A 24,467-nucleotide genomic window follows, 5' to 3' on the forward strand; every position below is an offset into this window, starting at 1 on the left:
CACTTTGAAAACGGGATATAGCAAGGGATTTAGAGAATGGGGAATATAAAGAAAACAAAATACGACGATACGGGATGGTAACCCCAATTCCACGTACGCCCTCGGCATATATAAGCCTACGGGTATCATCCAAGGTGTGTTCCAAGAACCACAACCATGATGCCCAAACCAACCAAAACGCCAAAGACATTCCTAGTGTGCTCCTACCCGGATCACACACCATGACACGTGGTCAACTGGAACTCCCTCCTGGAGACCTATCCAGCGGAAGTCCGAAAATGCCCGAAGGCTAATAAAACTGTCTACTGGCCAGAGACTCGGTACATAAGTACCCATAGCAATAATGCATGCATGCTCATGTGTTATATACTATTCATACACACTTCCTACCGTTACCATCAACTGGCAAGGTGGAACAGAAAAGGGGAACAAGCCCCAGTACCAAGAGGTTACCTTAATTCGTGTTTCCACAAGCTCCGCAGCAGCTTATCCCTCAACTCGGTACACAGCGGAATGCCTCAATCCACTTGGTCCCGGACCAAGGGCAATTCACTGATTCAAGATTCGGGATTCAGGTCGACGTACGGCAACCTATACAATAACGTACATCCATCAGTACTCGTCAAATAGTATCAAAACGCAAAAACACAAAAATCCTCCCCATCCTCCCTTGATGGTTCGGCCATTGTAGTGTAAATGTGAGATTTATTTTTCTAAATTTTTTTCTCATTTTGTTACGTCTCATTAGGTTGTCAATAGGCCAGTTCAAGTGCCGGTTCGTCATTTTCGCGTCGAATTACATCAAAACGCGAAAATCGCCAAATCACCCCTTTTCCCCTTGGAGGTTCGGCCATGTAGGTATAAATTTGAGATTTATTTTCCTAAATTTTCTTTCTCATTTTATAACACTCCCTTAGGTTGTTTAGAGACTAGTTCAATCGTCGTTTTTCCGTTTTCCGACATTTACGCATCGTTTTGCGAAATATTTGATTCTGGGCTCATTTAGGTCTCTAACACAATTCATTTTTTTTCCATTGATTCAAACACTCTCCAAGCACAACACAGCCCATCTAAGCACCATATAACTACACAAATCATCATCCAAATCATTTTTCAACATCAATTCCTCAATCTTTCCTCAAAGAATCGAATTTTACCCTATGGCATTCCAAGGAATTTCCATACAACTTTAATCATTTCACACCTCATACAATCCTATTATATCAACATACAATCATACAACAACTCATCAATCCAATCCTAACACATTTTCAAAACTCAAAGTCATGACAACCTCAAAATTTTCTAAGTTAAAAATTCACATTTTTCATCAATAATTTTTATTGCATTTATGGCTACTACACATCATTCTAAGACACATTCATGTACAAACATTTTCCAATTGAGCTCTCTAAACACATCAATCCAACAAGCCCTCTTTAGGGTTCATAAATTCAACCACAAAATTAAACCATTGGAACACAAGGAAACTCACCCAAAAGCTTGGCACAAGGCTCCTCCTAAACATACTCCACCATTGGAGCATCAATCAACACCATTTTCACAAATCTAAAGGAAAGGGCCGCAGCTTTGGGGAGGGTTTTTCTCAAAATCTAGTGGCTTTCAAGGCTTGGGAGTACCACCAATGGATTTAGAAGGCCATTTCCATCAAATTTCAAGACAAGAATCAATGGATTTGGTGAAGAAATGGCTAAGTTATGGTGAAATGAAATCTTGGAGGGGAAGGGCTATGGTGGCTGCGGGTTTGAGCAAGAAGAGGGAGGAAAGTGATGCATGAATAGTGCCAAGCACATGTGGCTTAAGTCACTTAAGTGGGGTGGGTCCCACCGCCACCTCACGCGATTTAAAACTAATCCGAATTTTCCTCCGATTCCACTAAACGTCCGTAAATTCACAACCTATTTAGAAACTCAAATTTTTAACATTAACTATTCCTCTTTAATTAGGCTTGATCAGATGAATTAAGAGTCCTCCATTCGTTCGGAGAAAACACTGTTTTAAGCTATTATGCGCGCCATTGGCACGCTTCCCCAAACTGTCTTAATTTCATCGAATATTATAAGAAATCATATTTCCTAACTCATTAGACCATTTTTAACTCATATTTGAAACCTAGAGCTCAAAACTCAATCGGCACGTTTTACGGTGCAATCGTACCGCGGTATTTTTACCCGCGAAAAACACTATTCACTGATTTTTCTGAAACTTGCCTGTCCACTCAATTTTTCGTTCTGAACCCATTTCCAGGGTTATTTTTACCATCTGAGACCTTCTACTCAATTTTTATCTTCCTAGGGTTGCGTGTTGGCTAATTACCGTTTTGCCCTTTCTTTGTATTTTGGCCTAATCTTTTGGATTTTCACTAATCCATCACTTGATTGCTCACTTAATATTTTAATTACTTGATTTAAAATTGTGAGGTGTTATAACAAGACAATCAAACTCTAATCCTATGCATCAGTCACATATCCAATCAACCTCTGATGCCTCATCATCATCACTTCGCTCCTCCTCTGGCATTGGCAAGATCGTCTGAGAACGAACAATCACCCACTCATCCTTATTCAAGCAAAAAATAAAAAATAAAAAAATGGAAAGAGTCCGCAACAAAGTCTTGTATCACGTGTTTAGTGATTCTATTCACAAAAATCACAAAAATAAGAAGAATTCACCTGGGAGAGTTCTGAAAGAGGTTATTGTAAGCAAATTTTCCAGCAAGGGAATATTTATTCACTACCCAGTTGGTTTTCACCCCATTAGGAGACTTCCCTTTATAGAAAACTAGAGTTTTCTTCAAGCCAATTAGGGAGAAAGTCTTGGAGCAAAATATTCTCTCATCATCTCCTATGTATTGATAGTAGTAACCAGCTTCTTCCGTAGCCCTATTGTGATTAGGTTGGCTATGTTCATGTAAGAAGAAAAAGAACAAAGCTTTCTCATCGGCTTGCTCTGCCAACGATAAACACAAGGGTCAGAAAATTTACCCTAGGTGAATAATAGATAAGTAATAGATAACAGGAGAGAAACAAGGGAGGAGGTATACCAGGGTGTTCCCACTTGTTGATGTCCATGCACCACTTCCTTTGTGGCTTTGGTAGTGAAGGTAATTGGGTCACTGTAGCCGGCTGTAAGGTATCAGAATTAAGAATAATGAAAGAAAGGAAGCAGAAAGAATCAACAGAAGAGTTATGAAAGTGAAAACTGAAGAAATGAATAATGATACAACAGTGATGATACATAGCTATATATAGCACTCAACTAAGGCTTAACTAACTTATAAACTAAGTAGCTGATAATCAAGAATTCTGTTACATCTGATTTAATCTTTTTAGCCTTTCATTCCCCCACAAGCTCAGGATTAGAAGATCGAAGACTGAGCTTGTCTATAAATTCTGCAAACTTTGAACGTGTCACTGCCTTCGTGAGTCCATCTGCTATCTGATCAGATGAAGGGACATGATGAATAGTAATTGACTTGTCTATTACTTTTTCCCTGACAAAATGCAAATCCAATTCAAAATATTTTGTTCGTGAATGAAACAAAGGATTGGCTGTGAGAAGAACAACACTCAAATTATCACAAAAGATGTTGGGAGTATGCTGCAAGTTGACTTTGAGTTCGAACAACAGTGACTTAATCCACATAAGTTCAGCAAGTGTTGCTGCTAAACACCTATACTCAGCTTCGGTACTTGATCTACTTACAACCGGTTGTTTCTTGCAAGACCATGACACCAAATTCCCCCCAAGAAAGACACAAAAACCAGAAGTGTAGCGTCTATCATCCATGTCAAAACCCCAATCTGAATCACAATAAGCTTGAAGACGAAGTTGTGAGGAAGGAGAGATAGTTAATCCTAGATGCCGAGTGCCACTGAGATACCTGAGAATCCTTTTTACAGCTTGCCAATGACTATCAAGGGGAGACTGCATGAACTAACAGACTTTGTTTACAGAAAAAGAGATGTCAGGACGTGTGACAGTGGCATATTGGAGAGCTCCTACAATGGATCGATACAATGAAGGGTCATGGAAAGGTATACCATCTTTAGCAGAAAGCTTTAAACCAGACACCATAGGAGTGGGCAGGGACTTGCAATCTGTTATGCCTGCCTTGGTTAAGAGATCCGTAACATACTTCGATTGAGTGAGATGAAGGACACCAGTAGATGACTGTTTTGCCTCAATGCCAAGAAAATAGTGAATGTTTCCTAGATCCTTGAGTGCAAACACAGTGTTGAGAGACATAATAAGTGATGAAATGGTAGATGCAGAGGATCCTGTAATTAGGATGTCATCTACATAGACTAACACATAAGTTGTAGCTAGAGGAGTGATGGAGACAAGAAGTGAAGAATCACATTTAGTGGCAGTGAATCCAAGTCGTATGAGAGTAGTGGTGAGCTTCTCAAACCAAGCTCTAGGGGCTTGTTTGAGTCCATAAAGAGCCTTCCCTAATCGACAGACCAAAGAAGTGTCAGCAGCAGCAAAACCAGGAGGTTGAGACATGAACACCTCCTCAGCTAGATCACCATTGAGAAACGCATTATTGACATCCAGCTGACGTATGGGCCAACCATTGCAGAGTGCAAGTGTTAGAATAATGCGGATAATAGCTGGTTTAACAACAAGACTAAAGGTCTCAGTATAATCTATGCCTTCACGTTGGTGGAATCCTTTGGCTACAAGGCATGCCTTGTGTTTGAGTAATGAGCCATCTGGATTATATTTCACCCGAAAGACCCATTTACAGCCAATGGGTTTTCTGTCAGGAGGCAATGAAACAAGCTCCCAAGTGTTGTTTCGAATAAGAGCATTGTATTCCTCTTGCATTGCATGAAGCCATTGAGGATCAGCCAAGGCCTGAGCAACAGAGGTGGGCTCTAATGAGGCAGTGAATAGCCGTGGCTTGAAAATTCCTGCTTTGGCTCTAGTGACCATCGAATGGTGGTTCTGTGAAGAAGTAGAACTAGTAGATGGAACAGGAGAAGGAGACAAAGACCTGCAATTAAGGTTAGTATCTGAAATAGCAGGTGATACATTGTTATGAGTAATGGACTGAGTTGACAATTCAGCATGTGTAATATTTTCAGTATGGGTAATGTTGGAAGATACAATGGTGGGTATAAATGGCACTGTGGTTGGAGTGGATGGAGAGGAAGTAGGGATGACAATATATGGTGGATGATTAAAGGGAAATTGTTGTTCATCGAATAGGACATGTTGAGAGAAAATGACCTTACCTGATGGTGTAAGACACTTATATCCTTTATATGCTGGATTATAGCCCAAAAAGGTGGAAGATGCTGACCTGTAGTCCATTTTGTGAGCATTGTATGTCCTTAAATAAGGATAGCAATGACAACCAAAGGTGCGTAGAAAAGAGTAATCAGGTTCTTTATTGAAAAGTAATTGACATGGGGATGTGTTCTTGAGACTAGATGATGGCAGCATATTGATGATGACAGAAGCTGTGATGAAGGCATCTTCCCAAAATTTCTTTGGGAGATGAGATACTGCTAACATGGATAACCCCATTTCAACAATATGACGATGCTTCCTTTCGGGAGTGCCATTTTGTTGATGAATATAAGGACATGTGAGTCGATGAATAATACCATGAGTTTGAAGAAAAGGTTTTAAGGCAAGGTATTCCTTTGCATTATTAGTTTGTAAGCATTTGATTTTAGTATTAAGTTGAAGTTCTGCCATGGTTTTGAAATGAGAGAAAATGGTTTGAACTTGGGATCTGGTTTTCATGGGATATAGCCAGGTGTACTTGCTAAAAGCATCAACAAAACAGATATAATATTTGGAACCATTAGTGTTGTCTATAGGGGATGGACCCCAAATATCCGTGTAAACTAATTGAAGAGGAGTATGGTATACAATATTGCAAAGAGTAAAAGGAAGCTGATGCATTTTCCCCATACAACAAGCACAACACAAAGGGACTTTCCTATTATTTAAGGGTATTTTACAATGGGAAAGAATAGACTTTACAGTTGTGAATGAAGAGTGACCTAGTCTACCATGCCACAGTTCTAAAACAGAATCAGAAAGGCATTTATTTTGTGTGGAGTTGGCTTCTGTTTGCACTTGATAGGCTGAATGCTTCATAGGCTTTATTACATGTGTTCCTTCAAAGGCATAAAGACCATCTTTAAGTCTTCCTTGGAGAACTATCTCCTTGGTAGCCTGAGATTTCACAAAGCAATGGTTAGCATGGAACTCAAAGAAAACATGATTATCTTTGGCAAACTGTGACACACTTAAGAGATTCTTTGAAAGACCTGGAACATGAAGGATATTTGGTAAGGTAAATGATAAAGAGTTGGATGATGAATGTAAGGTGGAATTACCAACATGCTGAATTTTCATACCTGATCCATTACCTATGCGAACTGTATCTTGTCCTTTGTAAGAAGTCTTTGATTGTAGATTAGAACCATCAGGAGTGAAGTGATTAGAAGCTCCTGAATCAGGGTACCATGTTGGATCAAAAACAGAAAAATATTCTGAGTTGTTGTCATCTTGACTGCTAGATGAGTTATGTCCAATCAAAGAGTTGTTTCTAGCTACTGCAACATTGGCTTACATCTGTGGATGTGATGATTCTTGACTGTATCCACGTTCTTGATTGTATCCAGTTCTGTTGTTGAAGGGATTAGGGAGTGCTTGATTGTATCTATTGTAACACTCCCAAGCCATGTGACCTGACTTACCACATAACTGACATTGAATTCTTCCAGATTGTTGGTGCTGTGGATAAGATCTACCTCCTCCATATCTGCCATATCTTCCTCTATTGAAATTGTTAAAACGACTCCCTCTGTTGAAGTAATGAGGGCTTCTTCCACCAGCAGTAGAGCTATAGGATCTTCCTCTGTTCATATGAGTCAGGTTCACTTGTGTGAAGTTGGACTGCAGCATACCAACTTCATTCTTTCTATGTTTTTCTAGGCGTTCTTCTTGAGCCATAAGAAGAGCCTCTATCTCACTCACTGTATATGGATCTGACCTTGAGATGACAGATGTGATGAATGCATCATACTCTTCACCAAGGCCATCAAGAATTGCATCTATGTGATCTTCTGATGCAATTGCAGCACCTGTGGCTGCTAGTGAATCCACGATTTTCTTCATTTGTAACAAATAGCTTGAAACTATAGAATCTTTCTTGCTATTCTTCAGTTGAATTTTCAATTGTTTTACCTTGGATCGAGTTTGAGAGGTAAAGAATTCCTCTAGCTTGATCCAAACTTGATAAGAAGATTGGCAGCCAACCATTCTTGTATGCAGGGACTCAGACATGGAAGCAAGAAGCCATGACATCAACAATTGATCTTGTTGAGTTGATTAATCAGCATCACTAGTGATGAATCTTTGAAGATTGAATCCTCTTATGGTTGCCATAGCCTGCTGTTTCCAAGGAAGAAAGTTTCCTTCATCCAGCTTGAACGATACTGGATTAGAGAAGGTCTGAAGTGTAGATTGCAACGTTGCATTGTTGCTTTCCAATGTATTTTGCGCAGGTTGAGACTCAGCAGCAGAAGCGTTAGGTTCCATGGATCGAAAAATATAGCTCTAATACCATGTAAGGTATCAGAATTAAGAGTAATGAAAGAAAGGAAGCAGAAAGAATCAACAAAAGAGTTATGAAAGTGAAAATTGAAGAAATGAATAATGATACAACAGTGATGATACATAGCTATATATAGCACTCAACTAAGGCTTAACTAACTTATAAACTAACTAGCTGATAATCAGGAATTCTGTTACATCTGATTTAATCTCTTTAGCCTTTCACCGGCAAAACAGACTCGGCTCGGCGGGCTAACCCACTCCATCGGCTAAACGGGGCGGGGCGGGCTGAGTTTTTCAACCCATCTCAAAAGCGGGGCGTGCTCATTTTTTGGCGGGTTGATGGCGGGCATAGGCGGACCGAGACGGGTTAGTGTAAAATAAGCTCGGGCTCGCGGGCAAACCCGCCTAACCCGCCAAACAGGGCGGGGCGAGGTCAATTTTTTAGCCCACTTTCAAAAGCGGGGCAGGGCGGGCTAACTTATTTTTTGGCGGGTTTATGGTGGGGCAGGGGCGGGGCGGGGCGGGGCGGGGCGGGGCGGGCCGCCCACTTTGCCACCTCTATGGGTCACGACACTTGGGCAAAAGGCAGCATGTTATTAATTGTTCATCTGTTGGAAGGAACATAAAACCAGCATGTATAAGGTGGTGGTCCATTATCACCAAATCAAGACCGAAAGGGAAGCAAAAGATGGGAAGAGCGGAGAAAAGTTAAGAACTAATAAGAGGAAAAAAAATTGCGAGAGAAACAAGGTGATCTTTAACGTCGTATTTATAGTGTGCCCCCGAGAGGTTTAATTAGCATTTTTAAGCATTGAAAAAAATAAAATTACGTGATATTCTATTAGAATTTTAAAAAATTATATTTAAATTCGGTGATATTCAATTATAATTTAAAAAAAAAATTATTCAAAAATCTAAATATTTTATTTAGATGCCTGAAAAAATAAAAGTGGGTTTCATAAAATAATATAGGTGGGTCCTTATTAAAAAATAATCTTGGGTTCTTATTATCTTTTCAAAACCAAAATAATTTTAATCTTACCTTATTAAAAAATAAATGTTTATTCTAAAAATTAACACAAAGTTGGGTCCTCCACCTTCATCCTTCGCGTCACAACGTTAAACCAACCAAAAATAAACAACAAAAGAAAACCAAACCAAGAAACATTAGTAAAACAACAGATACAACATCGATTGGAGTACAGGCTGGTTTGAACATTGGAAGTTGCTTCTCATCTAAACTCCTTCCAATTTACATTAATACCCCCAAACGACCTCTGTTATCCTAGCAGTCACCGAGGGCACAAAAGTAATTTTAACTCCATTATTACGAAACCACCATCCTCAACTCACCGGAACGAGAAAAAAACAAACAAAAAAACACAATGCTCTTCGTTCTTCTTCTTCCTCTGAACTCATCAAAACCAGATCCGTTTAAGCCCTAAACCTAACATCGGAACCCTAAATCCCCAATTCTTCGATCTCTCAAATTCGAATCGGTGTTAGAGAGAGATCTCAAAAGAATGGGCGATTTCAACCTGGCTCTGGTGATTGTGGCGATCGTGGTGTGCGTGATCGTGTTCCTCGTCAACGTTTACCTCCTCGTGAACTACCAGCACCCTGATGACGTCAACCAAGCTTACTTCCCCAAATTCGTCGTCGTTTTGGGGCTGTCCGTTGCCGCTATCTCCATCCTCATGCTCCCCGCCGACGTGGCAAACCGCCAGGCGTGCCGTCACGCGATCTACAACGGCGCGTGTAACCTCACGCTCCCCATGAAAGACCTATGGCTCGTCGTCTACATTCTCGACGCGGTCCTCGTGTTCTTCGTTATCCCCTTCGCCATGTTTTACTACGAAGGGGACCAAGACAAGTAAGTAGGTACTTTTGGTTTTTTCTTTTTTTTTTTCAATTTAATTTTGTTTTTTAGTTTATTTATTTTTAAAATCAATGTCGCGTGATTTTGAGAAAATGTGATGTGTTTTGTTGTGGAATTTGCGTGCAGGAGTATTGGCAAGCGGATTAAGAGTGCGTTGTTGTGGATGGTGACCACTGCTATCGTGTGCGCTCTAGTTTTGGGTATTTTGTATGGTATGCTCTAATGCTCTTGTTTATTTTTCTACTTTCAGTTAGACCCTCTATGTTTGTGTGTAGGTAGGGATAAGTTGGTAATTTATGAGACGGTATTAACTTTAATCTCAGGGTTTAATATGGACCTAGATGTTTTTATTTCAGTTGTCAATGTTGGGTGGTTGGAATTGTTATGTTTGATGAATATCATGACAGAATGCAATGGCCTAATGTTGTTTTGGGATAATTATTAGTGTGTGTGTGAGCAGAGGGCCAAAAATAACTACTAGAAAAAGAGTGGAATTGGCAGGATTGAGCTTTGTTGACACCAGAGGTCCTTTGTTCGTTTCTTGCTGGTGATCACTTGTTGTTTGGTAGGCATAGGCATAGGCATAAATTAATTGTGGTTCTCCTTGCCTTGGTTGTGAAGCTACATACTGCACATCCATCTCCTGAATATCTTCCAGCCAAGTAAGGAAAAGAAAAGGAGTGGGGTTCAATGGTTTACTTCATTCTTTGAGTGTTTTCTTTTTCTTTTTTTTTTGGGGAGGGGGGGAGGTGTAAGTCTTATTATCATCAAAGGTGCCACTTAGTGGAGTTTCTGAGTATCAATTGATTAAGAAAAAAAGGTTTGAAGTGGATCAGTGGTATCAGAGTTTGGAGAGAAAGTTAGAGAAAACTCCATTGTAATTGGTCTGAAAATGTTACACAGTTTTAGATACACTGAGCCTCTATTCATAGAGCTAAAGTCTGACTCAGATCTGAGTCAGATGATCTGACTAACTAACCAGAAACAGAATGGAGAAAAGATTCAGTACATCCAGGAGTACAATAGTCACGGTAAAACAGTAATACAGTTCAGCATATACAGAACCTAAAAGCTACACTGCACCAATAAGTGGTAGCATAAAGGTTGGGGTTTAGGCAAGAATATTTTGGGTTGCCCTTTGTATCAATATTGAGAGCAGCAGTAAAGTTTAACAGTTTATGTGGGAGGAAATGTGTTGGATATTTCGTGGTTCCTAAGTTATGATTCCAGGAAGGTTTGGAAAGAGTCTTGGGTTCACTGTTAGATGAAAAACACGAAGAACCAAAGTTATTGAAATTTCAAGTAAAAAAATGTATTATTTACTGTACAATCTTTAGTTTTTTATGTAGTTTGGAAATTTAACAGATATATAGAAGCCTTTCCACATAAAATTGTTATTATTATTCTTTAACAGTCATTCTCGACAAACATGCTGAACTTGTCATCAGAACAGGTTTAAGATAAGAGCTAGTATGGTAGATTCACAGTGTATGGTAGTGATTTTGATGATAATATATTTCAGAGTTTCAATATATGACATTGATTACAAGTTGGTTTAATTAAGACTCTGAAAGTATGTTAAATGAAAGGATATCCTTTCTCTTAAAGATTATCATGCTTGTTATTTTGTTAGGTAAAATTCTATAGTACCCTTAGAGTTCTGATACCCCTGCCCTGTTGGATGGCGCTGTTGACTGTAAATAATGCAGTGGTGGGGGTACCTAAGAAATATCCTTTTATTAGTTGTTATAAATAATTCACAGTGCCAGGACTAAACTATTTTATATGTTGTACATATATATGAGGTTGAAAACAATACTTAAGCTGCTTATATATTTAAGGTCTGACAAAAGAAATCCTGTGATTCAACCCCCCAAATCTGTAAATAGCAAGGTAAGGCCAGATGCAGAATGTACTACTTTGTAGTTTTTAGACTGTTGATGGCCCATAATACAAAATGTAGATGCCCAACCAATGCTTTGCCAGTAGTTTGAGATTGACTCCAGAATGGTCTGCTACTATGATTCTTTTCTGAATACTTTGACTCGAAACCCTTTCACGTGATTCAGTCCTATTCTTTTATTGAAGTGCTGTGTTGCCAAATTTTGTTAGAAATGAGTGAAGCCGTACTATGTTAAAGATTTAAAACCATTCCTGGAACTTCATCATAGAGGTTTGTAAGACATATAAATTTATTTCTGAGCCTTAACCTAACTACTTAAGCGTTTAGAAGAATAGGTTCTTGACAAGGTATTAGAGCCTGTATGAATAAGTGAGCAAGAATTCGATTTTAGCTGCCCCCAGTCTTCATAAATCATAATTAAATAAAGTTTCAGCACAAGGTAAAGCGGGCTTATGCATTGTCCATGCTTAAAGCCTAAAAGGCTCCCACTTGAGAGGGCATGTTATATTTATAAGACCGTTCTTGAGCCTCCAGAATCTGTGTTCACAAGGTCGCAAGGCATTAACCTTACATAGGCATCGAGTATTACCTTACCCTCTAAATTATATTACCATTAGTTATACTTCATTCTCTTCTTTCCTAGAAGAGTTTTTCATGACTGTAGTTATTAAATGGAAAATTTGTTATGAAGCGTAAAATCTTATTGTTCAATTTTAACCACCACTGGCTCAAGTAAACATTTATCTGTTGTTGCTTGATGTGAGCTTTAAACTGTGTGTGATCGTGCTTTTATTCTATGTGACATATAAGGGCTTGTTGGGAAGGTGGATTTTACTGTTATGCATCTCTCTTCGTCCACAAGTTCATTTCCTAGCTCATGGAACTTCAATAGTGGTCAACAATGTATTGGAAGTGGCTCCCGTCAGGTCTTTTTTAACTAGTTGTCCTTTTTTTGCTGGTTTTGTTGCTTTTACTTTCTAGAAGTAATTTTCTCTGCTTCTCATTCTGGTTTTACACCTTTGTCCCAAAAACAGTGTTCTGCATACTCTGCTAGTCCTTCATCAGAGCAGACTTGGACAATGCGTGCCACCTTTCCAGAATATGTTGTTGCTCTTGCTACTATTGTTGGATCTGTGCTTTTCGCTGTAAGTTATTATTTATCCAAAAAATCCTATTTCATATGTTACCTAGGTAGTTTATGCATGTTTGGATTTTTTTAATTATTATTTTTACTAATAAAGCTTTATTTCATAATCAATTTTTTGTGAAAGTATGTGTGAACTAGTATATTTCGTTAGACTTTTTTGATTGCCTTAAAAATATGAATTGACACCATAAACTGCACAGAAGTGGAAGCAGTCTCTTAGTAAAGCTTTCCATCCCAGTCACATGTATTTCTATTTTTCCTACTCAGGATATTAACCATTGTTGTCTCACCATTCAATCCAGATATTTGGCGGCGTTGGTATTGCCTGTCTTCCATTGGGACTTATATTCTCATTTATTCAGCGTCCAAAGGCTGTTATTACTCGCTCACAGTATATCAAGGTGCGATATGCTTTTATAGCTGGGGACATATTAAATTTTGATTATATTTGTATTTCTTTTATGATATGCTGTACTATAGTATATTTATGGCGTGGTTGATTGGTTACTGTTGTAGGAAGCAACTGAACTGGGTAAAAAAGCAAAAGAGCTGAAGAAAGCAACTGAGTCACTTCATCAGGAAGAAAGAAGTGGTTCAAAGGGTCGGAAATTTCGTAAAAATGTGAAAGCAGTAGAAAAGGTAAACAAATGTTGATGATATATCAATACTCTATACTACAAACTTTCTTTTATGTATTTTTTGTGTACTCTTGTTGGCTAGGGCTTTACATATCATAATTTGATGTGTGCTGTTCTAGTTTGTGGGTGAAAGTTGTCTAAGTTAATGAAATGTTCTTGATTTAGTTTGAATAGTTCTGATTTATTTTCTTACTTATCTATCTCGCGTAATTTGCCAGGAGTTGTTTCAATTAGAAGAAGATGTAAAGCTTCTTGAGGAGATGTATCCACAAGGGGAAAAGGTAGGTACTTGAATTTCTAGCCTTCTAAATTCTTGACATAAACAATGTGCAAAGTTTCTCTCTCTTACATATCCTGTATGATGCAGGCTGAGACAACATGGGCCCTAACAGTTCTTGGGTATCTCGCAAAACTTGTTTTGGGGATCTTAGGGTAAGCAATGACATTTAACAATCTAAGTTTCTTGAAATGCGTGATGCTGGATGATCCCTTGTACATAGTTTTACAAAGCTACATCTTTTAGTTGTGTTTTTTTTTCCTTTCCCCTCACCATGGGAGGAAGTATTTTGGTATACTGTTGGACATATTTCTCACACTGAACTATATATGTGATAATTTTCAACAGGAGTTTTAGGGAAGACCCAATGTGCTATACTAAATTAAAACTAGAAATTCACAAGAATAAGAATCACAGTGATCTGAAAAGGACCTCGGTGTTTAAGCATTTAACTTCATCTAAAGCATGTCCATTGTAGGGTAGAGAGAAGAAATGAATATGATGCTGTACTTTGGTAACAATAAGCATTTCTTCTATATGTAGGAGTACTGAGTTGGACAGGAATAACTCTTGATAACTTTAAGGCATTGAGGTATTATATTTTTTATGGATCCTTTACCAACACACGCCCACGTGGACACATAAACACAGAGTTATATATGTTAAAATTTACCTCTGTTAAAAAAAATTAACACTATATTTATGAAGATAATAAAAATAAAGCCGACAATAAATATTGAGGTATGGATGGATACCTATAATTCCTAATATATTGGGTTCGTTTAATATTTTCTTATAAAAGTTATATAGATACTATAGATGGTGAAACATTGGGTGTGTGATCATTATTAAAAATTGATAAAATATTTTTAGAATCAATTAATTAAATTAATGCTAAGGAGTTTAAATATAATTAGGAGTGGTAATCAACAATTAGATTGACTAAGAAAAATGGTATTATAGAGAAATTAAATATAAATCAGTTGAATTGGAGTGGTAATAGAATTGGGCAGTGAATATTGCCAGGCAACTATTGCTGAGGACATTATTCTTGTTATCTCACTGTAATGAAGATTGCTTATTCTGTAACAGGAGTTATGTTTCCCATGTATTGTATCTAACCTGAGTTTTGAAAACTGTACCAGGTTTATCGTTTCTGTGGCATGGGTTGCTCATATCATTATTTATCTATTAATTGATCCTCCTCTTTCTCCTTTCCTGAACGAAGTTTTCATCAAGCTGGATGATGTATGGGGTATGTTGGAATACTCTTGCCTTTTGTAATCTATATAACTGTAGACACTATATTTTAATTTTCATTCTATTATTCTTCATAATATATATATATATTCTGGTTTCATCAGGTCTTCTGGGTACAGCTGCATTTGCATTTTTCTGCTTCTACCTTCTCCTTGCTGTAATTGCTGGTGCCACGATGCTTGGGCTGAGACTAGTTTTCATTACCATACATCCCATGAAGTAATTAAGTTGTGCTGTCAGATATATCATTTTACTTCGCTTTTAATCTGTGTTGGTCACTTATTGCTTCTATTGATCACTGTAAACTTGCTTATGGCAGGTGGGGAGCAACTCTTATGAACTCTTTTCTGTTCAATGTGGGCCTTATCCTTCTTTGTTCCATTAGGTCAGTATAGCCTGTACATTACATTTTCAAATGGGTTATTATGTGTAAAAGATTACTTTTTAAGATGGCTGCCCTAGTGATTCAACAATTATGTTTAAAGTTTCTATTTTGGACCGCGATAAAATTTATGATAATGATTTATATTCTTCTTTGGTGTATAGTTTAAAAAAAAATGCATAATTGAAAGTGGTGATACTTTTAGGCTTTGATTTTCCAGTTAAATTTTTTTAAAAATTAAAATAGCAGGAAAAATATTATTCATTGTGTGAATGGTGTTATGAGTGTTATGGGAAGCTGTTTTTGGACGAGTAGCAAGCTGTTTTCTGCCATGATAATGTCATGCTGTGACAACGTTGCTGAAAGTTCAATTGTATTTCTCTTTCAGTGTGATCCAGTTCTGCTCCACAGCATTTGCTTACTATGCTCAGGCAACTGCAGCGCAGGAAATATTTAGCCATACTTTGGAGTCTCTTCGTGGAATTAAATATTTGTACAAGTGAGTCAAACTGGATTTTATTTTATTTTTCTCTCTCACCTCAAGCCCTCTAATGGGGCAAAAATTTTAACTTGCAAATTTATACCACACGATGGGATGGCCCCAATTTTTCCTTCCTAATTCTATAATTCCCTTATTTTCAGTTGAGATTCTGTGGAATAATTCTATTCACGCTCAAAATATGCAAAAGAAATAAAAATAAAATCTATAGGCCATTGGATCATGTGTACTGAACATTGATGTGACACATTGTAGAGGTTTAATGACCAGAAGAGGTTTTTTTTTTTTTTTTTTTGGGTGTTTGAGTAGCATCACTCACCTGTATAATTCCCTGTTTCAGGTCAGTATTTTTTATGATTGTCCTTGGTGTGTTAATAATGAGGGTTTGCATGTATTATTTGATACTCACATTGTTTACGCTTTGCCAATACAAATTGACTAAGCAGTTGTCACATCACAGGTACAACGTATTTCAGATTGCCTTTGTTGTTTTGGCTGGATTGACTTTTGTGTATTACGCTGCCTTTGTAAGTTTACCTCTGGAAACTTTTCTTTCCCCTTTATTGTGTGTTAATGTTCTTGCTGAGCCTGAAGGGTTTTGAATTTGGAAATATCAGGGATGGAGAAGAAAGAAGCCCAGTGGCAGGTTCCAATTGTCTACATGAGGTATGGTTTATAGCATGGAAGAGTGTCTTCTGAAGGGAGCCATCGGAAATTCCTTGTCTTATCATCTCATTTGGTGTGGCTTTTATATTCGGATATGGTTTTGGCCTAGTTTTGTTTTATGTTGAAAGCAATGGAGTAGGCTGATCATCATCCGAGTAGAATCATTTTCCTGCGGTGTAATCATTAGGTGGGTGCTTGTGCTGTCATTGAGGTCTTTGATTCTTTCCTCACCCTTGTATGTATTATTCCTTTGTTTGATTTGTGTTACACATTCTTCTGATTATGTAATTGAATATCTCATGTGCACACGAGACTCTGGGTTTCTAGAACCCTTTGATGTAACGCAACCCTTGCTAAACAGAAAGTTGTACGAGTTGCTTTTTTTTTCAATGTCCACATGTGTTTGTGTTGTATATTCCTATTATTGATAGGTGTTTTATGATAAGGAACTAGCGGTTCTTCCGAAGATGGTAATAATCACAATCATCCTATCTCGTAGCTCTAGAGTGGCTACTAGAGTCACCCATGAGATTTCACCTTCAAAATTCCCAAGGCGATGCTTTCTAGACATCTCTAGGCCATGGGGATTTGGAAGGTGACATTCTTAAGTCTTTTACAGTTGACGGTTGTAGCATTACCGTAAGTCCACCAAGGAACAGTTGATCTTAACTGTCTTACACGAAAGATCTTATTGATAATCTCCTCTGACTTAGTGACTGCGACCAAGTGAGCAATATTTTGTCCACATTCTCGCATTCTGCATAGGCTGGATTTACTGTTCAAGCACTTCGATCTTCTTTGGGTTCGGTGGCATCTTTGGTTCACCCGAAACTGTTCATGCCGGTGTGCAATGATTGGAGGTTCAATTATTTGCTTACATAGCAGAGAAGAGGTCCGATACCATCAAAGTGAGGAAATAAGGGAAAAGAGAAGGGAGGGATTCAGCCATTTCTGAGTGAAAGAAGAGATTGATTGTATTACACATCTGTTCCATGGGAGAACGGAAACATAAAGAGATTACGGAGTGAAGCTTTAACACGAAGCTTAAGGAGCTAAAAAACTACAATTAGTTATATACCAAGTAACAAATATAAAAGGAAATTAGCTCCTAACTCCTATGAACACATCGGTGTTATGCACACGCTGTTACATGCGCAAGCAACACATTAATTCTATTACATATACGATATACCATATTACGAGTGCATGAGACTTGGTTGATGAATCTATTGCTCATTCCTACATGGAACTAACCTAAGTGAACTTAGTGAAGATTCTAGCAGGACTTTTCATGGTATCATATATACGTCTCGTGCTACCTGTATGTTGACATAATAATATACATTTTGTCAACGAGGGTTGATTCAATTGGTATGATCGAATAACGTAGTCAAAAATATTATTATAAGCCTTCACGTTAAATTGTAGCATGTGTTAATCTTAGAATGAGATAACTTTTTCTCAAACTCTTTTTTTTTTTTTTTTGCCAAAGAAGAAATGAAAAAAAAAAAAATATGTTTCAACGTAGGTAGTAGATACTCATGCTACCAATAGGAAAGCCAGCTAGGTTGCCTTGCTTGCCTGGTAAACAATGATTTTGAAAGTTGAACGGTTATAAAATGCGGGCTTCTCATACAAAAAGGAAGGCTTAACGTTGGTTCCGTAATGCATATTTTGCTCCCCAATATGTAAGAACCAGATATAACTAATGACAAGTTAACAACATTCACATGCTTAAAAACCAGATATAACTAACCCAATATGTAAGAACATCATCATATTTCTTTAAGTACAACATAACCCTACTATTTTTTGACTAGAGATTCTTCAAATTATGGGCCTTTCCGTAGTTTGTTAAGTGCACAAAACTCTAGTCAAATTGGAAACACCCCTGGAAGTTCCAGTTAGATACATTTACAGTTGTCTTTTCATCCCCACCAATTGGATCATATGGTGAATCTTCTGAAAATTCAATTGGCATTGACTTCCAATGAAGACTAGGTTCCCAGTCTGCTTCTCTGAGGACCTTCAATATCTCTTTAACCACTATCTTGCTCCCCTCAGATGATAGATGAATTCCATCCCTATCAAACACCACTCAATCAAATGAATGAAATTAAGATAGTTTTGTACTTTTCCTTCAGTTACATATGAAAGCAATTGGCATACTTACGTGAAGCAAACATTTAACCAGTCATCCCTTTGTTGGAGAGCAGACCAGAGATCAATGGCCTTGACATTCATCTCGCGGCACAGCTCCAAACACGCTTCTGAATATATTCGACACGATTCATTTGTCCTTCTTGTTTGCCCCAGTTGATTACTGGTTTCAGTCCAACCATTAATTTGTAAGAGTTTAAGGTTGAAATGTAAATCTTTAAAAAATTAGGTAATAAGAATGTCAAAGCTTTTGGAAGGAATTTGGCATCCTCAACTTATCAAGTGCCAGCATAATAATAGATTTAGATCATTTTAGTCTAAAGCCATAGATGTCAATTTTTGCATATCAGACATGCCATTATCCAATCTCAAGCACAAGTGGAAGACCAATATATAATACAACCTTTAGGCCGAGGTACAAGTTTGATCTATAAATAACAACCTTGGAGTTTATAAAATTATTATTGGGCATGGTTCATACTTTGCATTCGGATGATGACCCATGTTAGCGGGACGTAGACAAAGCCAATGGGTGCATATTGTGGGCCTGATATTGTTGTGAGCATCCGACTTATTCTATTTTTTCTTTCTTCAATAGTTTGGGCTATCCATGAATAACTGGTGTTGTTTAGGATTTCTAAACTTATTTATATTTCTCTTGTAAATTGAGTGTTGTAATGAGTGTGGCGAGGAGAATATAGTGCATATTGCTAGATTGGGTGAACCAGGGTAAATCTGTGTCTCTTCCTTTCTTCCCTTTCTCTCTTTTTGATTTGCGATTGTGTATGTGTATGTGTTCGATCCCAACAATTATTTGCCAGTTTGGGGGTATGTGTCATTATGTTATCATAGCATAAATGGAAGTGTAGGCATCATCACTATAAAGTGGAAGTGCTGCCCTGCCTATCGTAGCCTCAAGATCATGTGAAATTATATGTACAACCAAATAGTAAACCAATTGCAATCAGAACCTGAGCACTTCATGGATTTTTGCCTCATTGATGGGAGGAGAGCTGAGAAATATTATGCGAGTCTTCTTTGAAAGGCTCTGGCAACAATTAGGACTTGGGTCAAACTTTGTAGTGATAAATATGAAAGGTAAAAAAATCCCAGTTTTATTCAAATAATAATTGAAGATATGCTTCTTTTCTTTCATATGATAATGTGAGGAAAAAGGACAGGAAAGTGATGCTCAGTGTGAAAAACTACCTTAAGATGGACAGCAATCTTCCTCATATTATCAATGTATTCTTGGAGGGGCACATGAGGACCAAGGCCAGATGGATGTGGATGAATAGAATCATTACCACCAAAATACACAATTACCAATGATGGTTGCACAGTGGCATCCTGAGTTGAAGATGACAGAGCAAAAGGGCAATTCCTTTTATGTTAAGTCTGAACAAGAATCAAAAGTAATCATATTGTTCAAATATGAATCTAAGGATTAATATATAAGTGTGTGTGTGCATGATGCAATTATAATAAGAAGTTTATTATAGTACATTCAATCTCTTAAAATTCAAACAAAACTTCTTAAATGTCCATGCTCAATTCTAAGACAAGTTGAGGCCATCATGTGCAAGATTGTTCAAGCAAGTCCATAGCATGAGCTAGTCAATTTGCTAGCTCTTTTTGTGAGGTTCCATTAGTGACTACCATAAATAAAACAACCATATTTTAGCATTCATCAAGAAAGAATGAAACCTTAAATGGGAAGAAAAGGTAAAATGTTGAATCAATACCTTGGGAAATATTTTCTCCAGAACCTGCAGAGCACGCCTTGAATTCCAACCTGAGTATCCTCGCAAAATTATATCTGCCTATATATCAAGTCAATGTCTGACAAGTTAAACTCATTGACCATCATAAAGCATCACTCACAAAAGGCATATATAAATATAAATTGACTGTGTTATTTGGCTGATAAATGGCAAACCCTCGTACACAAGACTCCTTCATTTGCGAGGGTAGGGGTGAGGGTTCGTTGTACATAGCCCTATCTACGCATTTTAGTGAGGAAGTTGATCCCATAATCGAATCTGTGACCTTCTGGTCACAAGAAACAACTTCGCTGATATTTCAAAAAAATTAGGCATTTTTAGATGCATGTGTTCTTAAATGAGTCTCTTTCTATTTAAATTAGGATTGATGGAGAGGGAGAGGAAGAAGAGTACTGATCATCCTGGAGTGCGCAATCTGTGGCAGCTTTAAGAGATATACGAATCATATCAATAAAATTCTCATTTTTTTTATTTACCTAATTTCTAGTCCAATTATATTACAGGACCACCACTTCCTCAAAAAGTTCTCAATGGCTTAAATTGACATGTAGATAAGAATTTCCTCAATAATTGAGGTGTCTTACTTTATGATTTCTTCGCAAGAAAACAACCAGCCTTACTTTGCAGATACTCAAAGCATCAAAAGTAGTACTTTCTTTTCTTTTTTTCTTTTTTCAAAATGAACTATTCCATTGCATGTAGTCCTGTTCTTGATGGTCAAAAACTCAAGAAAATTGTAATAAAATAAGTCTCAAAATAAAGGATGTTAGAGAAATATAAATCTATTAATATAGCCTTACTCAACAGCTTAAACTTTTGAGATAAATTAGTTCTTTACATTTGTTGACCAATAGTATCTTGACCCTTAACTACAAGAGCGTTGTAAATATTAGGCATCTTCCCCAGGAGAAAAGCTACATCTAGTTATCAGAGCCTCGGTAACTAAATGATCACGAGTTTGATACTCACCGACTCCATTATATTAATAAAAATAATTAAGTATTGTGGAGGTTCTTAGCACAAATAAGTTGTGCCTGATGCATTATCCATCCTTCAAATTCAATGAACTCTCGTGTGATAGTATATATTAGATAAAAAGAAAACCATTAATATAGCAATCTAACAGCTAAAACTTTTTGGTTGAATTGGTTCTTTACAGAGAGTCATCCACGCATCACAAAAAGCACCCCTATATGAAGCATGAGTACAAAACCAGAGGAAATTATGACAAAACACAACGATTCTTCATCGGTTATGTAAACATGCAAAGTCAAGTTTTACAATCTTTCAGTCATTCGTAACTAAAGCAAGAAATGAAACTGAATAACATTAATCCATATCAGAGCACATGCAATGAAAGAACAACCCAATCAAACCCAAAGAAAAATATATATAAGAAAAACCATAATCCAATGAACAAGATCAACATGCAAATATAAGTACCTTGCGAGCATACAAGTTGGCAAGAATAGCTCCCCAACCTTCATCACTAAAACTGAGCTGAACTATGGATGAACCAAACAACACAAATTGAGGCCTCAATGGTCCTACCATTTTTCTCTACCACAAGCATATTACACTAGCATTCAACACTTATAGACGTGTATTTTGTTGTTTTGTTTTTTCTTTCTCTTGTTGCCTTCTCTTGACAACGTCAGCTTCCACAACATTGATGTCGTTTTTTTTCTTCTTGTTGTTAGTGTAGTTTGGCACCAAATCCAATTGTCCAATTTGAATGCCAACCCAAGTGTACGGCTTAGATAAAGAGGATAAAAACCTTCAAATTTAATGCGTCCAAATATTTAAAAGTTTGCCAATGACATTACAAGTGACTTTACTGATTATACATACTTTAATAAGGTAAAAAGTTTAAGTGTTTAACTCTTAGGGGGCGTTTGGTACAAGAGAAAAAAAAATTTGTCCGGAAATCTCAATTTTCAGAAATATGATTTTTACGTTTAGTTTACAATAATATTTGAAAATTAAAATTTTAGAAAAATTCAGTTTCTCGAGAATCCCCAAGAATTCCGCGTACCAAACGACCCTTAAGCTTTTTCTTCTCCCTCATCTTACTCCTTTAAATGTTTTGATTTTCTAAATTCTAATAATATAACTTTCTTATGTTTAATTTTAAGTGAAAACGTTGGTTTTTTTAATTAAATTAAATGACACATAAGATACTTGTACACTATGTGATTGTACCGTTATACAAATGATTTGTTTAATCATTTAACACTTTATGAGGGTTTTTTTTAAAAAAAAAATTTAATTACTTGATTGAAGTTTAGTTTTGAATGTGTAAAGGTCAACTCCTATTTAATTTAACTTAAAATAGTAGTGTTTTTATTTAAAATTAAACTGCATGAGAATTAAGTGACAATAAAAAATTTAAAAATAGGTTGAAAAATATAATATTTTGTTTGAGAAAGATAATATAAAACCAATGGTGGCCTTCTGTTTTTAAATAAGCTTGTTATTTATCATATTTTATGAGAATAAAGTGTATTGTGTCCTATAAATTGTTAAAGTATATGTAAACTTATAATATCTTATCACATGAAATATTTACAAGGTAGTAAGGAAACTTACTTGTGCCTTTCACATTTAATGGGTGGTCCATGAACTGAAAACCTTATCCGATAAGGCAGATCACACTGTCTTCGTAACAAAACAACCAATGGCTAATTGACCAATCATGAGTAAAAAATATTTATATTTACTAAATATAATATTCAAATTCATTTACTTTTCTGGTGTAAACTTTATCTGTTAGTGTTACGGTAGTTAAAATCTCGTTGTATTATAACGATTTTATATTTTTATGATTATTTTTCATCAAAATAATTTTATCAATATTTTTTTTTTCATGTTTTTATAATTTTTTTACATTACGATTTTTCATTTTACGAAAAAAGTTTCAGTCCATTTTGCTTCTTTTATTTAAAATAAAAAATAATTAATTCTCATGCTGAAACATATATGTGTGGAGCCCACAAAATAAAAAAACAAAAATAAAGAAAAGCAAGAGAAATTTGTTATGTTTTGTAGGAATTTTTTGACTTCTCCTGTAGCAGAAAATAAAAATAAATAATGCATGCTAATGGTAATGACATCAATCATAAGCAGCGGTGGACTAAGAATATTTTATAATAAGGGGCAAAAATAAAAATTTAAAATTATAAATATTATTAAAATTAATATATGATATCAATTATTATAAATATTTTTTAAGAAAGGGTTAACTATTAATACTAATAGTCTATTATTATTAAAAAATAAAATTTAGGGAAGAGCAGGTCGTCGATGCTAGTCCCTCCCCTGGTCCGCATTGATCATAAGAAAGAATAGTATAAATGGTTTTAAATGAATTTTTTTTCTCCTAAACGATATATCAAATACTTAGTACTATAGGAGTATGGAAATAGAGAGGTGCTAATTTATATGTTGCTCTTATCTCTTCCTTTCTTAACAATTAATTTATAATTAAATGTAATTAAAATTGAAATTAAATGATATAACTATTTATTATTAATGAGAATGGATTTGGATCCTCTAAAAAATGATTATGTGGTCATGTTATTTGTTCATATTATTTAAAAATTATATATTTTTCTCTCTCTTATCTCATCATCAATGAGAAGTTGTGATCAAATAACATAACCACATGACCAATTTTCCACATGAGAGGATCCAAATCCAAAGGATTTGGATCCTCTCATTTGAAAAAAATGATTATGTGATCATGTTATTTGATCGTAACCACTCATTTAAAAATCATATATTTTTCTCTCTATTGTCTCATCATCAATGAGTCGTTGTGATCAAATAAAATAACCACATGACCAATTTTCCACATGATAGGATCCAAATCCAATAAAAACGGATTTGGACCCTCTCATTTGGAAAAATTGTCATGTGGTCATGTTATTTGATCATAATCACTCATTTAAAAATTATATATTTTTTCCCTCTTATCTCATCATCAATGAGTGATTGTGATCAAATAACATAATCACATCACCAATTTTCCACATGAGAGGATCCAAATCCAATGAAAACGAATTTGGATCCTCTCATTTGAAAAAATAGTTTTGTAGCCATGTTATTTGATCATAACCATTCATTAAAAAATTATATATTTTTCTTTCTCTTATCTAATCATCAATGAGTGGTTGTGATCAAATAACATAATCACATGACCAATTTTTCACATAAGAGGATCCAAATCCAACGAAAACGGATTTGGATCCTCTCATTTGAAAAA

The 24,467-nt window shown here is 36.3% G+C and overlaps 2 protein-coding genes across 3 annotated transcripts; one reads left to right on the top strand and one right to left on the bottom strand.

Moving 5' to 3' along the window:
* The first annotated feature begins 8,784 nt into the window (after window positions 1-8,784).
* On the top strand, window positions 8,785-16,632 carry LOC133312091 (LIMR family protein At5g01460). 2 transcript variants are annotated; one of them, XM_061513239.1, is made up of 14 exons: window positions 8,785-9,481; window positions 9,614-9,699; window positions 12,201-12,316; window positions 12,425-12,535; window positions 12,840-12,938; window positions 13,054-13,176; window positions 13,394-13,456; window positions 13,543-13,607; window positions 14,598-14,707; window positions 14,817-14,931; window positions 15,032-15,097; window positions 15,483-15,593; window positions 16,054-16,120; window positions 16,211-16,632. In XM_061513239.1, the coding sequence occupies exons 1-14, from the start codon at window positions 9,132-9,134 to the stop codon at window positions 16,256-16,258; spliced, it is 1,530 nt and encodes a 509-aa protein (XP_061369223.1). In that variant the 5' UTR covers window positions 8,785-9,131; the 3' UTR covers window positions 16,259-16,632. The 2 variants fall into 2 exon arrangements, with proteins under 2 accessions (XP_061369223.1, XP_061369224.1); XM_061513240.1 differs by having other exon boundaries at window positions 9,258-9,489.
* A 1,246-nt stretch (window positions 16,633-17,878) lies between these two features.
* On the bottom strand, window positions 17,879-21,805 carry LOC133312085 (GDSL esterase/lipase WDL1-like). Its single transcript, XM_061513228.1, has 6 exons — window positions 21,647-21,805; window positions 20,165-20,242; window positions 19,629-19,769; window positions 19,391-19,467; window positions 18,433-18,582; window positions 17,879-18,343 (listed from the first exon to the last, which is right to left on the bottom strand). The coding sequence occupies exons 1-6, from the start codon at window positions 21,755-21,757 to the stop codon at window positions 18,130-18,132; spliced, it is 771 nt and encodes a 256-aa protein (XP_061369212.1). The 5' UTR covers window positions 21,758-21,805; the 3' UTR covers window positions 17,879-18,129.
* Between the last annotated feature and the right edge of the window lie 2,662 nt (window positions 21,806-24,467).

Source organism: Gastrolobium bilobum, unplaced genomic scaffold, assembly GCF_033153095.1.
Source record: "Gastrolobium bilobum isolate Gb01-03AN ecotype WA unplaced genomic scaffold, APGP_CSIRO_Gbil_v1 utg33886, whole genome shotgun sequence".
Classification (NCBI taxonomy): domain Eukaryota; kingdom Viridiplantae; phylum Streptophyta; class Magnoliopsida; order Fabales; family Fabaceae; genus Gastrolobium; species Gastrolobium bilobum.

Excerpts from the sequence above, each read along its gene's own strand:
- LOC133312091 (XM_061513239.1), top strand. The coding sequence starts at position 9,132 with ATGGGCGATTTCAACCTGGCTCTGGTGATTGTGGCGATCGTGGTGTGC. Across the intron at positions 13,177-13,393 it reads ATGTGAAAGCAGTAGAAAAG|GAGTTGTTTCAATTAGAAGA; the intron begins GTAAACAAATGT and ends GTAATTTGCCAG. Across the intron at positions 16,121-16,210 it reads TTGTGTATTACGCTGCCTTT|GGATGGAGAAGAAAGAAGCC; the intron begins GTAAGTTTACCT and ends TGGAAATATCAG.
- LOC133312085 (XM_061513228.1), bottom strand. The coding sequence starts at position 21,757 with ATGGTAGGACCATTGAGGCCTCAATTTGTGTTGTTTGGTTCATCCATA. Across the intron at positions 20,243-21,646 it reads CCAACTTGTATGCTCGCAAG|GCAGATATAATTTTGCGAGG; the intron begins GTACTTATATTT and ends CTTGATATATAG. Across the intron at positions 18,344-18,432 it reads TGGTTAAATGTTTGCTTCAC|GGATGGAATTCATCTATCAT; the intron begins GTAAGTATGCCA and ends GGTGTTTGATAG.